At 37.0% G+C, this 24,106-nt stretch overlaps 1 protein-coding gene across 22 annotated transcripts in view; it reads right to left on the reverse strand.

The window, feature by feature from the left end:
* Positions 1–24,106, reverse strand: part of DLG1 (discs large MAGUK scaffold protein 1) — a 141,455-nt gene that overhangs the window by 40,992 nt on the left and 76,357 nt on the right. For 13 of the 22 annotated variants that reach the window (XM_071437698.1, XM_071437693.1, XM_071437691.1 and 10 more), the window contains 7 exons: positions 14,194–14,286; positions 10,792–10,845; positions 8,323–8,373; positions 7,231–7,355; positions 5,950–6,119; positions 5,297–5,433; positions 3,715–3,859 (listed from right to left, as the gene is read on the reverse strand). In XM_071437698.1, the coding sequence (XP_071293799.1) occupies positions 3,715–3,859; positions 5,297–5,433; positions 5,950–6,119; positions 7,231–7,355; positions 8,323–8,373; positions 10,792–10,845; positions 14,194–14,286 (775 nt within the window). The remainder of the gene's footprint in view (positions 1–3,714; positions 3,860–5,296; positions 5,434–5,949; positions 6,120–7,230; positions 7,356–8,322; positions 8,374–10,791; positions 10,846–14,193; positions 14,287–24,106) is intronic. The other 9 variants (XM_071437697.1, XM_071437695.1, XM_071437692.1 and 6 more) reach the window with 1 other exon arrangement.

A 24,106-nucleotide genomic window follows, 5' to 3' on the forward strand; every position in this document is an offset into this window, starting at 1 on the left:
TTACTGTTATTACATATTCTTCTCTTCCTGTACTTAGGACATTTAAGAAATGATAAGGCATCCATGTCTAGTGAACACATGGATGCCTTATCATCCCTCCCTTGCAATATTTTATTTCCCAATGCAGGTGGAAATACTGTACCAACACACAAAAGCACAAAAATACTTTGACATTAATTAGGAGTCAAAAAGCATCACTGATAATGTCTTCAAAGGAGGCCTGTATTGGAAGCAGTCCTCTCTCTCAAAAAACCATTTAGCCACTTTCAAATTCTGAATTTGTACTTTTGAATTAACTACCTAGTCCACAGAAGTTAGCACAGTGAGCAATCTATGGCATGTTCTGCACAGTACCAAGTACTGTGCACTGTGCTTTTAGAGATTTCTGATAAAATGAGAATTTAAAAAAGCCAAAACAAGCAAAAACCAACAAAACAAACAAAAAACACCCCAGAAATAAAATAAGCAAACAAAAAGCCCTCCCAAGCGTTCTGTAAGTGAGCAGTTCACAAATAACAGAGTTTCTACCTTAACACCACTTGTAGTAGACATGTTCACAGGCAGCCTCTGTGCACATCTTACTTCTCCTTTGTGGTAGGACTGAATTCCTAAGAACCTGGCTAAAAGGATTCTCATGGACAGAAATAGGAAGGAGGATTGCAAATACATGTCTCAAAAGAGCTGCAGATGAGTAGGTGAAGAAAGAAGCTTGGTAAATGTTTCAAGACTGACTCACAATCCAGATGATCCTAGAAAATACCTCTTTAATTTCTGCCAACTGGTAAAAGCACTTCAGAATCCTCAGTCTAAAGCTCTTGAGCCCTGTACTGCTCTGCTAAATGCAGTATAAAATACTACATACAGGTGCCACCATTTTTTGGTAGGAGTTCCATCTAACTGAGCAGTCTCTTGCAGAAAGCAGAGGCTTTCTGGTTGCAAAAGCAGAATCAGCCTTTGAGGAGACTGATGTCTCCCTTTGAGATTTCCACTGTAAATGTGCAAATACTGAGAGGTACTGGAAAAGTTTTTGTTTGCCCTGTATTAGAAAAATAGCATTTAGCTCAGAAACACACAGTTGTGTTTTGTAAGTGAAAGACTGAGGAAAAGACTAAACTGATTTCCTGGAATTAAGTCATTAAACACCTCAGCAAGACCTCTGGGTCTGCTTTGGGTTCAAAATTCCAGCAGCAGGTTCAGTCTCCTCACCAGCTGCAATAACAGCCAACAGCACTTTGATCAACAGAGACAGAAGCTCATAGACCTTTGAGTAGAAAAGGCTTTCCTGTTGTAAGGAAAAGAAACAGACTGAAGTTTCATCAAAGAACCCAGCACTTGGCAGAGGAATGTTCTTTGGTCTACCAGAAACAGTGAAAAACACAGTATCTTCAGATAGAGAACTCAAGGGAACTGTAGCTAAATGAAATAAAACTCAGAAAATCTACTCAAAAGTACAGACAGCCCACAAACCTTGTCAAGGGTCATTAAAAGACAAAGAGAGACAAGATGCTGGGAATCTGAGAAAAACTTCCATGACTTTTTTTCAGAATACTTGAGAATACTTGAGTTGGAGGAGAAAGGTTCCCAGAAGCAGCTGCTGGAGCTTGAGGCACATGACAGGGTCAGGATACTGGCTTTTCTCTTCTCAGTAAAAGGAAAGAAATACACTTCCCACAAAGGATGGGATACTGGGCTGCACAGAATGCCAGCATCTCTCAAATCATCCTTAGAGGGAGAGCAAACAGAGAGAAACTCTGGAGGAAAGATGACAATAGGACAAAAGGAGCCACATGTGTGACCAGGCCATTTATCTCTGGTAATGGATGTGACACCAAGTCACACTTACTGAGAAATTAGGACTCATGGCAAGGTGGCAGAGGACATCCTCATGGCAGCCATGTGGGATTACTCCTGACAGAACCTCCCTGATCTCTCCAGCCACTGGACATGCTGAGAAGGTATTCTTGAAGAAGGCACTCTCTTATGGATCTGTGTTATCATGCACTTGCCTTCAATGAACTGAGCCTCCAGTTCATCCACCATTTGAGAGAAATGAATATCTCTGCATGACAAGAGGTCCAACAACCAACAGCCACCTTTGCCACTGTCATAGATTTATCAGCACTGGGCAAATTACCAGAAGTCAGCTCCTTCTCTGCCTTCCTCCCCTCGAACTTTCTACAGGTTTTGTCTTTGACCCCACAAAAGATTAACATAAATATTCCAATGATTGAATCAAACTGCAGTAGTAAGAGATGAGATACTTCAATGTTTGTCACATCCCAATCCACAGCAGTGTAACTGCATTACTGCAACATTACCAGGAACATTAGGTAAAAATCAGATTTCTCTTTTCCAAAAAATATTAATTCTAGATGAAATATATGAAAAGACCAGTTATATGGAGAGAGAACAGGAAGTCTACTTTCCAAGGAAACAGTGGGAAAGGTTATTGAACAAACTAGATACAGTAAGGGAAAATGGCTGCTCTCTAATCATAAAATATATGAACAAAACTGGGGAAGAATCAGTGGAGGCTGAAAATTAGATATGTCAAAGAATGGAGCCTTCCAGAGCATACCTCTAATAACACAGTGGAGATAAAACCTAATTAGCTCCAAATTGCAATTCAATAACCTTACAAATACATTTTAAGATACTGTAGCTATTGCCAATAAATGATGGGCTTATAAGATACTTCAGTCTCTGTTGTGCTGCACTTTAGCTTCTTGTTCTTTACATACTGCTGTCAATTACATCTGTCAGTCCCAAAGTTCCTTTCTTTCCTATGAAGTAGTACCTAAACAAATCGGTGCTACATATCAATTGCACATAGCTAATGGCAGGAAACAAAGCAATACCTAAAATAAGTCTCCCCCAGAAACATTTCATGTGACAACATGAGTAAAACTGGTCATCCAGAAAAGTCAGCCTATTCAGTCTTGGAAATATGCAGTTATATCATTATCTTCCATTTCTCCAGCCACTAAAAGGTAATAACCCTCTTAAGTATACTGATCTCAAATATTTCTTTACATTGTAGTTCAACCCTGAACTTTCTGGACTTGTATATTTGACTTTGAAAATACTCTTGTCAGTAATACCCTTATGTCAAAAAGAAATTCTTGTAACTACTTTTTAATACAGCATTCACTGGTTTTCCATTCAAATTGTCAATAATTAAGTCAAAACTGAAGTCAGATTTCAAGTAAACTTATTGACATAGAATTTTTTAACACATTCACAGGAAGGCACCAGAGCAAGAACTCCTCCCTGTTCAGTTTATTCAAGTATATGCAAGTTCAAGCAAAACCAGGAAAACAGGAAAAACATCAGAGCATCACCAACCTCTTAGTTTACAGGACACTGAATACCCTCACAGTGCACTGCTTTCTACTCTTCACACCCCAAGAGCATAAGACACTTGTTCTCTCCCCTTTTACTCATCAGCAAGTGATGAGTAACACTGAGTGTCTGGGACTGGGCCATGACAGCCACAGAAACACACCTGGAGCCCTGCTGCTGCTGCTGTCTTTTTAGTATATAAGCTATAGGATGTTGTTTGTATAGTATATAATTTTCCTCATTATTCAACTTATATCAGATTTTTACCTCATGTAATTTTTTTATGCTTGCAACAGGTGAAATACTAAAAATGAAATATGTTAATGCCTTAAAGGGAAAATTAATTAAATCAGAAAGATTAGATGAACTTACAGTTTGTGATGTCAGGAGGGGCATAACTGTCATTCATGAACATGCTGGTGGGTTTTGCAACCTTCAGATAAACAAAGTCAGATGTGTTTTTTAAGGCAGTCACTGCTTCTTCATGAGTAACTTCTTCTAAGCAAACACTGTTGACCTGAAGAGAAAAACAAACATTCTTAACCCAGAAAAATGTACTGTTTTCATAGGACACTCACTGAAGGCTGTTGGAACACTGGCATTGAGAGTCTTTCTTAGGACTCATGTGCCACAGACACACCTGGTTACATGAAATTATAGAAGAGATGCCTTGTTAAGCATGAGAAGGACAGGTATTTGTACAAAAGATTATTATAAACTGTATTGACCACAACATGTTAAAGAAGGCACACATGACATTGGGGAGCTAATGGGAAAATAGGAAACTCAAAATGCAATAAGTGTGCACACTTACACAGTGTGTTACTGCAAGCATTACACAGAGAGAAGTTTCTTCTAATAAGAATAAACCCCACATCAACTTGTCATGACATAATTATGTTCTAGATCTTATAACAGGACAATATATTCAGGCATGATGTCAAAAAGCAGGGGTCAGAACTTGAGAAAGTCCCAGAATAACTGATTTACATGCCAAGTAACAAGAGCTAGTTCAACTACAAACAGCAACTATTTTAAACTATAGTTATTAGAGTGAAACACTAGCACTTCCATTAAAAAAATTCCTTATTGTGAAAGGAAAGAAACTTCTGCAGATAATTCCAGACAACAAAGCAAATAAAGCTTGTTCTGCACTAAACCCAAGGGGCTAAAGACACTTTCATAATTTAACTTAATGTGTAAGAACAACCAAGCTTTCTCAATTGTTAATTGTGGGTGGAAAACTCTATTCCCTGCATCTGTATTCTCTAAGTTTCCTACAAGTTTTCTAGAAGTCTTTTGCTGATATATTTTTAATAGATTTTAATTCCTACCACTCTTGAAGACTGAAAAGTCATTGTGCAGTATTTGGTAAGTGTAGTACAACTTAAACACAGAGATAGAAAGTTACATTCTGCAATGTATGGTTGTGGCTCTCATTTTTCTATCTGGATGAAAAATTTGTGGATTGAGTTTCAGGAAGTTGAAAGGTTTTTTTTTTCTTTGTGCATAGAAAAATTCAACTTTGAAGCTATTTAAAGTTTTTTAAAAAAAATAACAATGCCATTCAAAAGCATTACAAACACTGAAATGCAATATAAGCAGCAGCTTCACTACAGGCTGGCTAAAGGCTGGCCAGCCACCAGTACAAGGAGTTCCATTCCATTCTTCTATTTTCAGAAGAGAAACAATCCCATTGTATGCTTGTTTACAATTCTGTCACTCAGATCCCAGAAAAATAATAGCAGGCATCAGAAATAAACATGCTGATTTATACAGGTTTTGCATGGAACATTGGGCTGAGGAATAGATTTCAGATTTCCTGATGGAATGGTGTTGAATGATGCAGATTTAATTTTATCACTGATTTCCAGGCAGCTTAACCACAAATTGAATCATGCCCCTATTGAGTCTAAAAGTGAATGACCATTAAAAAAATGCAGCTCTTACTTACAGCTAAAAGTTTGTCTCCAATCTGAAGTTTGCCATCTTTATGTGCTGCCCCACCTTCAATGATTTTGGTTACATAAATGCTGTTGTCTCCAGGTATATGCTGATTTCCTACACCACCAGCAATACTGAAACCAAGACCTGCTTGAAGATAAAGGCATTACTCAAGAAACCTTTTTTGCAATCATTGGATTCAAATTCTTAGGTAAATAATAACACTCCTTATATAACACAAATATATATAATCAGGGTCTGGCTGAAGTAATTCTGATGCCTTTTCAAGTGAACTCTATAGTTTCCTAGAAAATAAAGCTCTGGAAGAGACATAACACATACACAATTCTGAAAACCAAAAGCTAGATCATTTACTTCATGCTTTGTGAAGTATGGGCACAGCAGAGCTATAAGCATCACCATGCTATAGTATCTATATATTTATAGCCACATTGCCCAGTAATTAATTTCCCTAAATTATTTTTAATCTCTCAAACATCCTTACTAGGTAAGCCAATTAAGTATTTTACTCCAATTCCAATGTACTTAAAATTACTAGATACAATCAGAAACATTTTTATCATTTAAAAGAAACCTTGGCATTCTACAAGAACAGTTTCAATTCTATCCTTGTGAAACAGAAACTTTAGATTTCCAACATACCTTTGGGGCCTTTCACAAGTTTGATTTCCACTATTTTTTCTGTGACTGGTTTTCTCCTTTTGACATACAATCGTACAATGGACCCTGCTTCTTTCAGCGCCTCCACGGCTTTGCTGTGTGTCACATCCCGAACATCCACCTCGTTTACTCGCAGGATACAATCATTGACCCTGGAGACACCAACAGTCATGCTCAGCTGCTGTGTTACAGCAGAGTGCACACATCAGGAGCCCAATATTTTATCTATAATACACTAACATGCATGTTAACACATTAAAATACAGAGATTTATCTCCAAAGTTCTTCTCATTCAAGACAATGCTCTAAAATTAATTATTAGTGCTTAAAAATAAATCAAGGATCACTGGAAAATATTTAAGAGGAATATTTAATTCACGGCTGAAGAGGGCACCTTATTATATGTATCTCATTTTGACAGTGTTTTTAACAGAGGTCTGCAAAAATTACCTTTTATTTACAGCTATAAATCAGAATGTAAAAAACCAAAACCTGGAAGGCCCACAATGCAAATACACTAGTTTTAAGCCATGATATGAGCAAGTCAATCTTGCTTTTCACAAGCAGTTTAAGTGCTGGCCTTCCAGTCCATTTAACATGTTGCTGCAGTAACAGTGAGCCCTCATTACACTAAGTGCAATGCCAGGCCCACCTGTCACGGTGTCCTGCCAGATGTACCTCTGACAATGGCCAACAAGCTAAAATGAAGCCATGAACTAAGCTCATTAGGACTAAAACCCATAATACAGCAGGTATTTGCACATGACATGATGGGCCGAGTTCTTGGCAACACAAGAGGAAAACAAGTAGTCCTTAAATCAATGTGGATGGGTTTCTTTGAAAAATTAAGACACTGAATAATTACCAAGCATAACAAAAGGCTGTTAATAAACTCAACTACCTTGTGGATCAGAAAATCCACATATGGATAACCAAGAGTTACCCATGTTACCTGTCTAAGCTTTTTCTTGAATTAAGGATTATGAAACATATGGCATAATAAATTTATACCACAGAATAGAAAAATTTCACTTAATTTTCCAAAACTGCAGATATTATTAGTTTGGGAGACTCATATTGATCCACTCAAATATTCTTCATTATTTACAAAACCCTTCCATAAGGAAAACCCATTTAACATTTACTGCAGGAGGTTAAAACGATTAAAAGTAACAGAAAATTTTCTATTCACTTTTTAAAATACAATAACAGCACTTAGTTACTGTATTTACTGTAACAACCCAAGCCAGAAATCCATCCTACCGTAATCTTCCATCCTGTGCAGCTGCACCCCCGGCTATAATTTTTGTAATGAAAATACTTGCATCATCCCCAATATGTGGGTTGTCTGTACCACCTGCAATACTAAAGCCAAGTCCTGAATTTCCCTAAAGATAGAGGAAGAAAAAAATTTATTGGGAAAAAGGCATTCTGGTGTATTTGATACACTACAGAAGCAAATCTACATCATTTTCACTGAAAACAAAAAAAATTTGCTTTAAATATAAGCAGTATGCTACATATATAATTTATTTATATGAAAATAAGTATAATTACAACTTACATACATGTAAGGAGAACATAAGTCACTGTATAACTGTAAGTGACAGTTCCAGCCCCACAGCTTTCTCACTGAACTTGATAAATTACACAAAATCTTCTATCTCTAAAGTGCTAGATATTTCATACAAATATTTGCTCCTCATTAAATTATTAGTGACACATCTTTCCAGAGAAACGCCTTTAAATAGCTGTGCCCCACCTCTAACATAGTCCCACAGATGTAGAGATTCAGACTGACATTTTTCTCTTCAAGGATTACTTGCCCTTACCATCAACTGCAAGACCTCTTCACCCTCTCAGTAACCACCAGAACTGCACAGGTATAAAATAATTTCTTTCTGCCTTTTCTGTCTTTTTGTTAACAGTGCATCTCAAGTGAACTGAGCTAGATCTCAACGTAGAAAACCTAACAAAGAAATGCATGTGACAAGATGTCACTTGTAATCTCAATATAAAACTTAATAGTATATAAGTAAAAGCCTATGAGAAAAATAGCAATACAGGAGATTAAATCAGAATCTCTGTTGTTAGTCTCTACAAGTCTAGGTAGCAACATGAAATGCAGGACGTCTTAGAAGAGATCACTCCCCCATTTTACTCTCAATTGTCAAGGATATTAATAAAACTTTCAATTCCTGCTTAGCAACTGAATGTACTTTTTTTAAGTTAGGTTAAATAATCTACCTAAAATAAAAAAATTAAGAGTAAGAATTAGTTTGGATTGCCATTTTTCATATTAAAGTATCATAAATTCCATTTCAAACAGAGTACAGAGGACATTTAGCATGTTACCCTTTCAAGAGTAATTTCTTCATACTCGTAATCTGCATCGGTGCCATTGACCTATTAAAAAAGAGAAAAATGAGACTTACAGAGAATCCTACACTTTACACAACCCATTTTGCTTGGTTGGAAGTTCACTCCCATCAAATCTCAGCTGATTCACAGTGGGCTCAGAAGGGACATGTGATTTTGCCACCACTCTGTGTTTATGAATCAGACAATCTTTTTGTATGAGTTTAAAAGGTGCCTGTTCAGAGAGCAGACTGCTCCACACAACTACTGTAGGGCACAGGCCCTCTGCTTCTGATTGCCAGAAAGGAAAAATGCTCTGGAGATCCTCAGATGTTCCTCAGGCTATACAGCAACTTGAAACTGAGAATAAAGCTAGAGAATGTGGGATAGAGAAGAATTGTAAGGAAGAACAGAGCAGCATTTTCCTCTTATTGTTCCACACCGAGCAGAGAAAAATCAAAGATTGATGCTTTATATAACCTCATGAGAAATAGGCAAGACCCTTCTAAAGTAATATTTAACAACTGTTTGTACTACTATTTATCATGTCACATACAGATTAAAGTTCAGCAATTTAAAATAGGGACAAAAAAGAGTAAAAGACTTTAGAAGAATACTTTATAAAGCTTGATGAAAAACTGAAATCCTAGAAAGAAGCCTTTTCATCCTCCATTTAGAAAGGATACCCACATTCTTTGCTACCTACAGAATAAGGAAAGAATCAAATACCAGAAGCAAAAAAAAATCAAAACTAACCAAAATCAATTAAATAACAAATTCTCAATCATATTTATATATTCAAGAGTAAGTTTTTTTCCAAGATACCTTGGAACTCAAATTCTTTCCTCCACAGTTACCTAGAGCAGTTACAGACAACTCCCTAATCCTAGCCTTTTCAGATGAAATATTTAACAAGGTAAAATATAGCATTTATACTACTACTTTACAAAGGACCTTGTCTACCCTTAAGATACAGAATATCTGGAAAGACTTCTGTAGTCTTAACACACTAAAGATAAAAAACATATATAGAAGAAAGCTTTTTAAAAATCTGACCATTTCCTAGCAGAGACTTTAAAAAAGGAATTTAATTCACCCCAAATAAAATTAAGATGAAGCTACTTCCTTCCTCCTATGTTTATTTAACATATTTAAGTGCTCCAAAAGCTGGCAATGCCATGACTTCTACAGGCTGTCTAATATCAAGCTCTTTTATCCCTCACTCCCTAATTATATCTCCCCTGACAATAGAAGCCATATCCATTCCACACATAACAGATTCATCTTTGCAAAGTACCTCAAAAATGATTATGTCCTTAGCAGTTTGTTCAGTGGAAAAGATACAGTGGTTTTAACACATGATATTTCTCTATTAAAAAGGGATGAGGTCCTGACCTTCTGAATCCATGAAACTGGATCTATTGCTACACCAACACAAAAGAAGCCACTGTGATCAAGAAGTTTTGATGGTAGCTTAGTCCTTGAGCTATTATCTACAGGAATGACAACATGTGCTAACTGAAGCAGTCAGCCAGCATTACAGTACCTGCAAAAGGTTCATGATGATTGATCAGTGTGCAGTGCTCTTTTCTTTTCTTTTTTATTAAATAAATAACAAGGATGATTAATCATTTCCCTATTCACTGCCATTACACAAAACAAAGCTGATCCTAATATATTTAAGCAGTCTCTTATTTCCATGTACAAAGGTCTTTAATCCAATTTAAAATATCTTCTACATAAACAGGAGCAAAGACCTCCATCACTTTATCTTCTCCTTTGGCTTAGTTCTATACTCTCTCTTTTTTTGAAAAATTACCTTTGAATTTATTCATTTAACAAACCAAACATTAGCAGAGACAGAAGCAAGAATATCACATGATGAAAATCACTGACCCAGTCTATCTTTTCCAAGTTTTCAAGGGATCTCACACCTATTAAGCTAAGCTTTATTCCCCTAGATAGAAGACTTTATAAGTAAATGTTGTAATTATGCCTGACAAATGAACAGCTCAGCCTCCACATAACTACACTTATTACCTTAACATTTCAAACAGAACCAACTCATTTTCATGAACATTTATAGAACTAAACCCTTAAGTATAGCCACTGCATGAAGAAATGTTTTTATGAGAAGTGCAACAGAAATGGCACATTAAATATTAAAGTATCTGCCTGCACAGTTGAAGAAACAGATTGTTCTCTGAACACTGAACCTCTGGGATCTCAGTTGTGTTTTGCACTGCCATACACTGGTACACAGAAAAATTCCCACCTGAAATTTGCAACTTTTTTTTTTCATGAAACAGCTATTTAAGGAGTTTAAGTGACCATCATGAGAGCTGACAAAATCAAGCACCATTCAGAGAGATAAAAGAGGTCTTCTTAAACAGCAACAACAGGTGTACCCAAATACATTCATAAAACATGATTTAAAGTTATAAGTGAAAGCAAGTGTAGACTTACATATGTTGAAGTCTCCAAAGAATCTGTATTCACCAGCACTGGAGGGGGATTTGCCTTTAAAAATGAAGAAAAAAATACAAAGCATAAGAAAATGTACTATTACTGATAATTTTACAGCATTTAACTTGCTGGCTTTCTCAAAGTTCTGTTAAAAGGCAGCCTGACCTTGAGAATCTCAAAACTGACCTTCTAAAACACTTGTTACTATCCTGGACAAATTGCTTCCCTAACATAAACCTACACCATTAGAGAAGTCTGAGATCATATTTAATATCTAAATTCTGACATTTATTACCTTGTTTTTCAAAAGAAAACCTGAGTCATGCTACCATTTGACATGATGCCAGTTGCCCCAGTACTTGTGGTATGATATGCAGAGGTTGTTTTACCACTCAGTATCTCAAAACCAATTTTCAGTGGATTCAATTTCCCTTTCTTCCCATCAGGAGCAGTGAACCACCACCTTCAAAAACTGCAAAATGGAAACCTGCAGAAATGCAACTTAAGCAAGAAAGGACCTACAGAACTGACTTGCAAAAGCAAACCCACAGCAGACATTCATTTACCCCACAGCAGCATGGGCTTCCATCAGAAAATTGTTAAGGATTTACAAGCATAAGCAGTCAGAGATTATTGCCACAGAAAGCTGAAATAATATTAGCATTTTTACAAGCCAGGAACCAGGAGAGTAAGTTTACACTTTTAGTCTCATACACTGAGAATTTTTCTGTGAAAAATGTGGTTTCAACTAAAAGAAAATCCATAGGAACTGATGGCATTTTGTTGAAATGTTTCCAAATAAACAGATTTCCCAATTATCCATCAACTATCTGCCTTTAAAATGTTCCTAGAGCATCTAGCCTGCTCTAGGAACGTAAGCCAAACAAACAAACAGTGTCCAGATATATAACAGACTCCAAATACTCTTAATTATTAAATTCAGTGGCACTAAACAAAGTTGATCTCCTTATTGCTTTAATTAATCTGAGGGGGGGGTTAATATGTATAAAAATACATTATCTTTAAAATTATGACATTCCCTTTTTTAATCTCCTAGGGATTGTGTGTGAGGAAATAAATTTAGGGATAGTTTAATAGGCTGCAAAAAAGCCAGTATTAAACTCATGCAAAGGCAAAATTATGACCTGCAAAAACATGACAATTGCATTAACCTATTCATATTCTGCATTTTTGTTATTACCATGACAGCAACATACTTCTGAAGAATTTATGATTTTTAAAGGCTCCTAAACCTAGGAAGTGATGACTCAGAAGTGCCTTTCAAAAGGCTGAGATGAATAATCTCCCATCATTAGACAGAAGCCATCAATCTGCTATCAAGTGTCAGAAATTAAGCCTGTGTGACTTAATAAGTACTAAAATCAGGTGGGACCTACACATGTTAACAGAGCAGACAATTAAAAGTAAGAGGAAACAAAAAGGATGACACATATGACTGTCAATATGCAATCAAAAGCCTTTCTCACCCAGCAGTTCTCTCAATAGAGGCACTGGCACATTTCATGCAGTAAAGACATTAAGCACTAGTTATTAATGTCACAATAAAAATCTCTGTCAAAACAACACTATCCTTCACAACCATTTTTTGCCACTAAGTTAAATTTCCTTTTCTGCGTCTTATTCAAGTGCAGGTTCTATCAAAATAAGAGTAAATTAAAATTAAGATCCTGTACCTATTATTCATCACCAAATCCCAACCTATTATTCATCACCATAATTTATTTTTAAGGTTACAATAAATATAACCATATGTTTTAATAAAAACATATGTTTTTATTGTTTTCCTCAGAAGAAAGCAAGGTTTAATTGCTCAGTCATGTTCTTTCACTCCATTTTGGAATGTATTTTTATTTAATACTAGGATTCTGTATTATCCAATTATATTCAACATACACAGCACCAGTGAAAGCTGGTTCCCCATTAATTTTATTTTTGAGGCAAACAAGTGTTCTTATTTTCATGTTAAAAAAAAGGACAACTAAAGGCAAAGTTGCTGTTAGTAGGTGAGCTTTGGTAAACAGTATGTTTGAGATACAAATCAGCTAACCAATGTAAAACCCCTTCTGTAAGCTAAATCATTGTTCCTAACACTCCTATATTTATCCAAACTCTCCATCAAGCAGCAGCAATTTACCATCTTTTTCAATGATGAATGAAAAAACCTGTTCCAGGTTTTCCAAAGGTACTATCTGGACATGGTTGCACTGGCCTGTGCACCTCAAATCTTGATGTGGGCAGAACCCCTCTATTAGAAGGGAGTATTTCTAAAACTAATCAAATTTCTGGTCTTCATGGTGGAAGTAGTACAGGTGAGAGATTCAAAAAAACACACATCTACTGGAAATTGTCCTATAAAACAGGGAACTACAAAAAAGTTTCGCTAATTATGGATTATGCAAAAAATAAAAACTCAGCAAAGACAAAGATTACCACCTGTTGCAAGGTTAGTCAAATAGCCTAAAAGTAAAAATTAAGAAAAAAAATACTGATGTCCATACTAAAAAAAATTTCCAGTAATATTCTGGATAGCTTAACTTCCTTTTAAAGTTAATAAATATCTGTCATCAAATGATTCCAAAAATTAATCCATCTTTTCAGAAGGTGTGGACTCATCACTTCAGATTTCTGCACTGAAAGTTACAAAAAAAAGAGCAGGATGACAATCTGTTTGCAGCAATGGAACTGCTGGCTACCTTGGGTTGTTGCATAGCTTGCCATGCTGTGGTCTCATATTCCAAATTACATGGAAATACTAACATTAAGTTATGTTACTGCCTTCACTCACCTTGACAGGGTTTGGTTTCTGTTTTGGGGGGTGTTTGGACACTATGGGACCTAAAGGATGAAGGCTCAGAAGGGAAACATTTTACGAGTCAAATATGTTAGGAATGGCGAGGTAAAAAAATCTCTTTTGTATTCTAAATGTCCCCCAAAACAGTAATACCAATAAATGGGTGGAGAACATGAGAAACACCATGCAAGTGCAACCAAAGAAAGACATGTATGAAGTATTTATAGGAGATGAGAAAACATTTTCTTTAGAAATAAATTAAGCAATAACGCTTTAGTACGGATGCAATGGCTCTGAAGTTACTATGTGAACACAAAATATCCTATTGGTTTTTTCCATTCTTCTGGTTATTTTTTCTTTAGTTTTATTCACAACTTATTAGTCACTTCTATATGAAAATATAAATATTTTAATGTACTAAAAGCTGTCATAAAATGAACAAAAGTTAGGGCGAAATTCTAGTTATTTAACACTTCACCTCAAAACTGAGTGCGGAGTAGCAAAAGGCGTATTTCAGCAAAGCAACAAAACAAATTAAAGAAATAAAAGTTGAACAAGTTTAATAAAACAAAACAAAACAGCATAAAAACCTGTGGTATGGTGGATGGGATGGTCTCAGCAGGGACTGGTGGGACAGGGATCACAGGGACAATGGGAGAAGAGGAAGGAACAGCTTCTGTGGGCTAAAAATCACCAACAAAATGTCAAAAATAAGGAAAACTAGAAAAACAGTTTCAAACAAACAAGACTGAAATGTAACACCATAAACGACTATGAACAAGCACATCCATGGATTTGGGGCCTAACTGCAATGCAGAACAGTCCCCATGAGCCACAGTGCTCACGGCAGCACATTCCCAGCACTGCACTGATGGTGAGGAGCCCAAAATAGCTGGACATGCCCAGGTGGTTATACCACACCCCAAGGGACTCCCCCTGCAGCACTGAGACTTTGGGCTCCAACAGAAAACCTGCTCAGCTCAATGAACAGACTCAGGCTTTTTGTGGGCTGGTTTCACAACAGAATCCCTTCACCAATATACAACACAGTGCAAAAGCAGTGAAATGGGCTGAATAGCACTCAACAAAGCTAATATTCCTCTTTGATAAAGAGGAAAAATCAGAAGTACTTTATGGTTTCTAAACTTAGCAAAAATCAAAGAAAACCTTTCAGTCAAATGGGTGGAAGGTGCTAAAACAGCTTCGATTTATCTCTCACAGATCTTCACACAGGTTTACCAAACATCTGCAGACTAGGACAATTTTGGTCTTAAGAATCTTCATTAAAATAATAACCAGGGAACCTAGTGACACTTAAGCTGCAAAGGAATAAGATTCCAAACAGCATTTTGAGCAAAACATTGACTCAAATGTCTTTGAGATGTTCACATACTGCTTGTCAACAAGCTGTCAGCAACACAAACTGCTGGCAACTATCATCAACATTACAAGCTGAACAGCAGATCAAAGCTGTTTAGATGTTCCAAGACATTCTTGTGATCGCCAAAAATAATGAAGCATAATGACAAAAGAAAATACTAAATCCCACAAGTGAACAAAACCGCCAGAACATGAGTATTAAACATTTTAAAAGTTTGAGATAGCTTAAAATACAAAGCACCATACATCAACAGCAGCCACCAAATTAAAGAGTAATAGGAAATAATGCTATTTGCATTAAGAGTCCAAGAACACCAACACATAATAAATGTACATATGGTATTTCTACAGGGTTTTTTCAGCTCAAAGTCAATCCTTCCAAAATGAAAGCTGGTGAAAAACATTGCAATTACTGAAAGATGTAAGAACAAAATATGTTTGGTATCTTGAGAGTTAATCCTAATGTCATAAAGCATTCTTACATCTACAGACTAAAGCACAATATTTCAAGTGCTTAAAAAGAGGAAGGTAGGGGAGAATCTAAATTGGTCTGGAAAAATATTAATATGCCTTTTGCAAAGGATGCAGGAACTGCTCAGTGCAATTAACCTGTGGCTCCTGAAAGAACAACACAGGCTTTAGATGACAGATCAAAGTAAACAGCTCAAGCACCAATTTGGCCCTACCCATGCAAAACATGAGACACCCCTTTAAGTCTGCCTTGTTCCAAAGTAAGTGGATTTTTGTGTTTAACCCACACACAGTAAGTCCTTCAGTGAGGAAATACCAACTAATATGTAGGTAAATCAGAGCACCATGCACATCCTCAAGGAGACCAACTAAGCCAGCAAATTCTGTAAAATTCAGCAAATTCTGTTCTTAGGAAACAACAAAAAGATACACTTTGGAGAGCAAAAATCAAGCAAAACGAAACTTTCAAGAAATTACTGTAAACCCCCATATTGTATAAAGTACAGCAACATTCACTGGAAAACAAGAGAACAAGTATTCCGTTGCCAATCTGATTTCAATAATTGCTACTTTGATTTCTAGCAATAAAATACAAAAGAAAAGTTGGTAAGAAAGTCATTAGAAACAGAAGGGATAAAACTACAGAAAGAAAAGAATGCAACATACTTCCTACAGTTTGCACAAAAATGCTCATCTCCAAACACACAGGGCAGCACCTACCTTTCCTAAAGAGCAATTCGAGCAGGAGCCATCAGACACCCAACCACTAGCAGCTTTTACTTTTGCTGTGCTTTTTGTAGGGCTCTTTTTCACACTGTCCCGTAGGTTTGTGAATTTCCCTCGGTGTTTGGCAGCTGCTGGCAGCGTGCAGGAGCTGAAAGGTGCCCGCGGCGGGTGCCGCAGCTGCAGCTGCCTTGGCTGCAGAGGAGCAGCTTCGTGTATTTCCAGTCTTGGGCTCCTCATTGCATCAGAGTGCTTGAGCGTTCCCATCTCACCACCATGAGCACTCATCAAAGTCACAACACTGAGAGTCCTTTTTGAAAAGAAAAAAAAACCAACCAAAAAACCCCCAAAAACCCAACCCAAATGGAAAAAAAACCGAACCGCCAAACAGCCAACCAAAAACACCCAGCCAAACTATGGAGGGAAAATAAAGGAAAATATTTCTTCCTGAGGAAGTTAAAAATATGTTTTCTAGATTATGGTCATAGGAAGAAGCCCTACATGCTCTGCATTAGCTAGGTCTGCATGTTGTGTGCTCTCTCACTCTATTTAAAGAGCACCATTGAACCACCACACAACAGTCAATTTGCTGGGCACAAATAATCAATGCAATGCACAAATTATTGAATAGAAGGCAAAAGTCATCTGACTATTACAAAGAAGCTCCAAAGGTTATTTCTCCCAAAACCTCCTACAACCCCTTAATTTTTCTCCATTTAACCACCTCAAAACTTTTCCAAGGCTTACATCCAGAAATTTTTTAATCCCTCTGCTGTTCTGAATGCTTCTTGGGGCGGAAAATTAATGAATTTACAAGCAGTTTATGATGGAAAATACATGAATTGTGAGTGGGCAGATACATTGTACAAGATTTCAACATTAAAATGTCAAAGAAAATAAATTTTTAATACCATAATAATAACAAGAACTACTTTGTGTTAACAACTTCAAGAGTTGTATTTCCTTGAAATGCAGCAGTGCCATGAAACCACAATTTTCAGTCACACACTGTTCAAAATATTTTTTTTTAATTTAAGATATTTAAATGAACATTTACATGTATATTTAAATGAGGGTTTATTATTCATTCCATTTTTAATGCTAAGGATGTATGACCTCTACATTACATTTTTATTCCAATATTCAAAACAAAAAAAGCTCCAAAATTAATCCTTCCCCCATTCCCCCCAAAAAATACAAAAGGAGGAAACAGCTTGATTTAATCACATTGTTGAATATTAAACTTTACCAGCCTATTTTAAATTCTAGAAAAAGGGAAGGGTCAAAGGTGATTTCCCAGCATCTATATGAAAATTGACAGCTAAATACACCTATATTCCCAGCCTGACAGAGGAAAGAAGTGGGCTCAAATCAGAGTTCTCAGCAGGTACCCACAACCAGCATTGGCACAGTGTGCAGCACCTGCCTCTTGCCCAGTGGGTCTTCTCCAGGAATATTCTGTGGATCTGAATTTCTGGTCCTGGGTATGATGAGAATGAAGGACACCAGCCCATAGGAAACAACTTGATTAGGTTAGCTGTACTGTATTTAGCTAACATGGAGAGGTTTCATCAGTTCACAGCACTAAAACATGGTTATTCTCCATCTCACATTACACCTTCCTACAGCAAATGTGAATATTTAAATTATGAGTCAGCAGAATTTTTACATGCAGAGAAAAGGAAGAGACATACAGACCTAAGTACAAACATTTCCAGTTATTTATAGCATGAATATTAGGAGATAAATAGGTACTGACAGATGCTCCTCTAATCACCAAGAGCTGCCATGTCTCATCTTCTATCCAGAAGGGATGTAATCAAGAGCTGCCGAACGTTTCATTACTGCAATATTCATAACGCAGAGACAGAAATGTCTCTGGCCAGTGACAGGAAACCAGAAATGTGCTGGCCATGCCAACATTCTCAGACTTGTGCAGGCACACAGCAGGGATGTCTTTGGCCTGTGAAGCATTCAGGAGCTGGAGGACTGGGTCCCCCTAACACATGTGGGCAGGTGCACCCAGGTTGTTCTGTTCCAGAAAGCCCAGGAGCCTGTGGGGTTTGATACTGAAGGGCAAAGGCAGAGATGAAGATAAGCATGTTGTGGATGTGCATGAAGGTAAATAGTTCAAAACCAGCACATCATAACTTCTCCTTTGAGAAATGTCCACAGCTGCATTAATACTGAGCATCTCTGAGGCACACTCTTCAGCCTGCAGCAGTTACTGGGATGGAGATGTCCTCTGTTGAAGGCCCTGTATCAGAATCCTCTTTGGCAACAGCTGCTAAATGGCAGATTTTGGAGACCACAAACATTTATTTTCCAGAGACGTTCAAGACTGCTTGAGGTTTAGCAGGATACATTTATGCCATCCATTTTACTTCCATATCAGTACCCAGCATGACATTGCCTAACTACTAATAGACAATACTAATGTCTATTACATTAAAATGTAGAAAAGAAGCAGAAGAGGGGCTTGGGGTATAAGGCTTTTTGTCATGCATACATAATAAAGCCCAAAATATGTGATGTTCCAGATTCAAAAGGAATATTTTATTCCTGGAGAAATCAACTTTGTTGAAAACACATAGACCAAGTATTGTGCTGACTAAAACAAAAATAAATTAACTTTTAAGAGTGCTAAGAAAATTGAGGGCAAGGGGAAGAGATGCTGAATACCACATTCTTGGAAATTCAGCTGTCTGACTTCCTCTATTCTCCTCCAAAAAGAAAAGGTGAAGACAATGCAAAAGATGAGGCAAAGGAATTCACATATCTGCAGTGTGCTTTCAGACCTTTTGATTTCTGTGGCAAAAGAAGAAACATTATGCAGCAGAAAACTGCTAAGAGCATGATTTTTTTTCTGGCAGTCATCATGCCTTTGGTCCCTGAGGTGATATCAATAAGATATCAACAATTAAAAGAAAACAAAACCTTGAAGGCAATTGTAATTCCAAAAACAACAGTCCAAGCACCAAAACACGGTCAAAGGACAGGCAAAAAAGAGGTACAGGCAAAATACCTAATCCATCCTGCATAGTGTGCCTTGAGATCTCCAGTGAAAAAGCTCAGGCTGCACTGAAATTTCAGTGGTAGAAATGCCAGTATAGAAAGGGACTACAGCATAATCAAAGTTTAGTAATGCCTATACAGAACAACTATGGTGTAAACAAAATGAAAACATAGTGAAAAAGCACAAGAAAAGGCAGAGAAGACACGAAGAATGGTATTAAAAGACATTAATCAGATATTTGAGAGACATGGGGATCAGTCTGCCCAATTATATCCACATGTGAGGTAAAGGCAGAGCCTGCCTTGGAGTCACATTGGTAGAACAAAAAAACTTGCTGATGCCTTGAGAGGCTACCCAGGACAGAGGCTAGACAGTGTTAAAGGAATAAAGCAGATATTTATTAAAAGGCCTTCTAAGGATACACCTTGGGCAGTACAAGAGCCTGGCCATGGCTACACCCAAGATGGATGAGGGTCACGAATTTTCACACTTTTATAAGTTTTGGTCCATTTCCATATTGGGGTTGATTGTCCCATTACAGCTTTAGGTTATGCAGTCCCATCCTCCCAGATTGCTCTCCTCAATTCCTTGTTTATACTTTTTGGGCCCAGAGCTGCAATGGTGTCCTTGGTTCTCAGGCTGAGGAAGGATTGCTTTGTCTGCCTCAACTCTGAAGAGAACTTGCTAACACTTTATATGAAGTTCAGAGTTATACACTAATGCAGTACAAAATCTGAAAAATATGAAAGCTACAACTTAGACATCATTGCAAAGCAGTGGAACACGTGCACAACCCAAAGCCAGAAAATGCAGTTGTGTAACTGAAGCTGCACAGGTTTGGCAGATCACCTTTGACTGCAGAAAGCAAGTGTTCTCCACAGGCTGCTTTGATTAGTAGCATGAGCTGCTCTACTCTAATATCAAGTGCTAAGTGATTTTTCATAACCAGAGAGGGTTCAGGATCAGGTTGTGCTTTCATATTAAATACCAACTCTGAACAATTTGTTGCTAACACAAAGCTGAATCATCAATATTTTATTCTTTAAATTACCGCATCAAATATACAGGGCACGCTTTGCAGCAATCTGTTAAAGTGCCAGCAATCTTCTCTAAGTAGTTTTTCTTCTTTCCACATTCTCTACCACCCACTCAACAGCTGAGTAACAACAATACTCGTAGAAAGGGAAAATAGTACTAATATTTCACCAGCAATGTCTTCTGCAAAGGTCTTTTTTAAAGCTTTGATGACCACTTTCATGACTTCAAAAAGCAATTCTAATAGCCAGAAGAATACTCTAAAAATAATTTTGTACTTCACCCTTCCCACCGCCTTCAAGCAGATACTCCAAAATCAGTAACTTCTGTTAATGTGACTTGACTGATGAAAACAAGTCCATATTCATCATCTCTTCTTGAAAGCAGGAAATAAAATATCTTCCAAAGAGCACAAAAATTCCAAAGTGGTAAGAAACAATTTTTGGTCCAATACCCACTGACAAAGCTGACTATAAAAGGCATAGATTCTTTCTAGAGATATATAGGTTAAGGTCTGCCAGTGCAGTTTTGTATCTTTTCTCTGAACTACATCCTAGAATGCCACAGGACATGTCACTAGTGAAGTGTGCTATTTCCAGAACTTTGCATCCATCTTCCTCAAAATCACAAAAGTCAATACTCATCTCAAAATACCTTCAGGGATTTATAGACTGTTTCATGAAGTCTGACAGTGACAAGAACAAAGCACAACTGCCACTCATCCTCATTCCCAATCCATGCTATCCAAGTGTGCTGCCCAAAGGTTCTAACTGAACACACAATTAGCACTAAATTCATGAACCACCTCTGCTCTATTCCTCCCTAAATCAGTGCCAGCCTGTGGCCTTGGCAGGTCCTTAGTACCATGATGTCAGTGACTTGTGCTGTTAAGCTATAAATTTAAAGACATGCATATTTTTCCTGAGTGTATTTCTGCACTACTTCAAACAAAATGCAGCTTCAAGAGCATTTGAAAATGAAACATAACACAAGTACTTTTCTACAGCCCCAACTTTGGAATTCCAAAGAAATCAAATCAAAATTTCCAAGCTTCACAAGATCTAAAACCATGTAGAACTATCTGAACATAAGCAATCATGTTTCAAGTCAGGTATTGAAGAATCTATCTGAATTTTGAGAACTGCACAGACACAAGCCCTAACTCAGGCCAGGCAGGAGTCCTGTCATTGTTGACAAGCCAGTCTAGAGAGCAAAATATGCTGAATACACAGAATGGGAAGCAGAACTGCCAAACAAGACAATACCATTAACAGAAGAACAATTCACTATTACCTGACCAGGGAAATTATAAGTTTAATCAGGATGGCACCAAGCCTGGGTGGTTAGGATTAAGCCTTCCTAACATTCTTCACTGATGCAAAGATAACTTTGGGGTTCTGATTTGTGTTACTGACTCCTGCCCCTTTCAGGGGCTCTTGTTGTACCTTGCCATGACAGAGCAAAGACCATGGTGTCCCAAGGATGAAGGAATAAAACCCTAGACCTCCACCTGGATAATATCCAGGTCTCTCTCCAAAGAGAGTTTGGACAGAAAGCACAGCAGGAAAGAAGCTGAGTCTGAAGCCTGTCAGAGTCTGCCCACATAAGGAGGGGTAAGTTAGTACACAATGGTTTAACAAGGAGACTTTGAGGACAGTCAAGTTCACCTTGGAGCTGTAACATCAGTTCAAGTTCTGTAATGAAGATATGAAGGTTCAAAGGTTTTTGGATCCCCAAAAGGAAAAGACAAACCCACCCAGACCTTGTGGATTAAAAGTTCTAGTCTGAATGCCTGTGACATTACCTTGGCTCTCATCTTTTTCAGAGTGAACCACGGGCTCTTGAAAATCTTATCTCTGTGAGCAGACTATTTAAAGACTCACCATTAGCATGCTAGATATTCTAAACTGTAGGGGTTATCTGGTTGCTTGATTTTGTGTTGTTGGGTTTTTTTTAACTCAGTCAACAAATTGATTCTCTAACCTAGTTTCCTCCTCAAACCCCATAGCATTTTACAATGAACTCAAATGAACTTAAAACTCTGAACTAAAAATATAAATAAATAGCTTTGAAGGGGGAAAACAAAGACAGCAGAATATCAGTAAAATCACAGATGGTGAGGATGACCTGAACTGATTTAAAGACAAACATAATGTGTATTTACTCTTTCAATTCCTCACTGCAATCTTTATCTACAAAAACAGCCTAGTGAGGAGCAATGAGCCCCACAATTACCCAAGCCAAAATAAAGCAGCAGTGACAAACAGACTTTTACCTGCTGAGGCAGACTGTAGCTAAACTAGAGTTTTGTGTATGAGACAAATGAACAACCACAGGGCAGAAATTGGCAACCTGGACATACAAAACTATCACCAATGCTACCACACAGTATCTTATGGATGTTCAACGAGTAAAATTTTCAGGTGCTAAGAATCTCATGCAAATACAAACAGTCTCAATAGAACAAAAGTTTCAGCAACCAACCTGTTCTCTCTCTGTTAAGATCAAAAACTGGACTCTTGAAGCCTTGCCTTTTTATGTGAGGTATTCAGAAGGACTTTGCTCAAATTAATTTGTCCTGTCACATCTCTCAGGGACTGAGTTTCATCTCAGTCATATTCCAGATCCATAACATAAAAAATGTACACAAAGTCATTATTAGCTTTAGTAAAACTAACTTGTGCCTTTTGTTTATCAAATACTCAGCAAAAGTCCAATACTGAACCCTTTGCAGCAGGGTCAGTCATCTGTATTCACCAAGCATCTCAATACTCTCAGCTCAAAGCAGAATTGCAAGGCTCCTCATTAAATTCATAAGTGCTATTGAGAATGAATTTAATGCATTTAATTTGCAACTTAAAGCAAGGCCTAGAAAGCTCCTTTTAAATAACATCAGCCTTAAGAATAATAGCTTTCATTATAATGCTAATGCATCCACAAAGAAGCCCAAGCAGGGTTTTAGCATCAAAAAGAGCCAAGACAAAGAAAAAACATATTCTAAGACTTTATTATAGAAAAATAATAGCAGCTCTCAGGTGTCAATATTTTACTTTTTGATATTCACAGTAGAAAGGGTATGCTGTGCTAAGAAACTGAGATGTGATAAACTGTTCACTCCTAGGAGCATTATTAAATCAAAATACATTGTTAAAGGCTGGGTACTGTTTACATGTTTCTCAGAACACATAATTTGCAATCATTTTTCAATTATTCAGGAAATAAGTAAACCTAGAAAGAATGCCCATTCTGTTATTTCTAGTTAATTTAAAAATCAAACAAGTCCTATACCTATCTAGCTCTGATACTGAAAAGTGATCTCACTCAATACTAGAAACATGTCAATTACTTGTCAAACTATCTCACTACTCTACTCCAAAAGTTAACAAAACTTAATTAATTGGATTTTTTTAATTGAGTAAATCTTCAAGAACCATTATTCATAATATATGAAAACTTTGCATGTGAATGTCATCTTAATTTAAGTACAATTAGGATAAAAAACATTCAGGTTCACTTACAGCCCCACTGCCCTCAAAGTACTTGAAGGACAGTCTTAAAAGTAGGAGTAGTGAAGTGATCTGAAGCAAGTCAGTGAATCAGAACTAGAGTTTCCCATTTTAAGGTAAGTATTTATTATTTTATTGAAAACTGTAATAATCTGTGAACAATCTATTATCTAAAAATATTTTTAGAATAGATGTATTTGCCCTAGAACACTAAGCATGAGCAGAACAGAATTTACCTCACATTAATGAACAGCAAACAGAAAACCACACCAGGAAAGTCATCTAGAACAACCCATTAATTGAAATCCATTAGCTTTCAGGACATAAATATCAATTTAAAAAGGGAAAATAATTACTTGATTTACACTTAAA

The sequence above is a fragment of the Agelaius tricolor genome, unplaced genomic scaffold, assembly GCF_023055355.1.
Source record: "Agelaius tricolor isolate 1412-34295 unplaced genomic scaffold, bAgeTri1.0.p SCAF_12, whole genome shotgun sequence".
In the NCBI taxonomy this organism is placed as follows: domain Eukaryota; kingdom Metazoa; phylum Chordata; class Aves; order Passeriformes; family Icteridae; genus Agelaius; species Agelaius tricolor.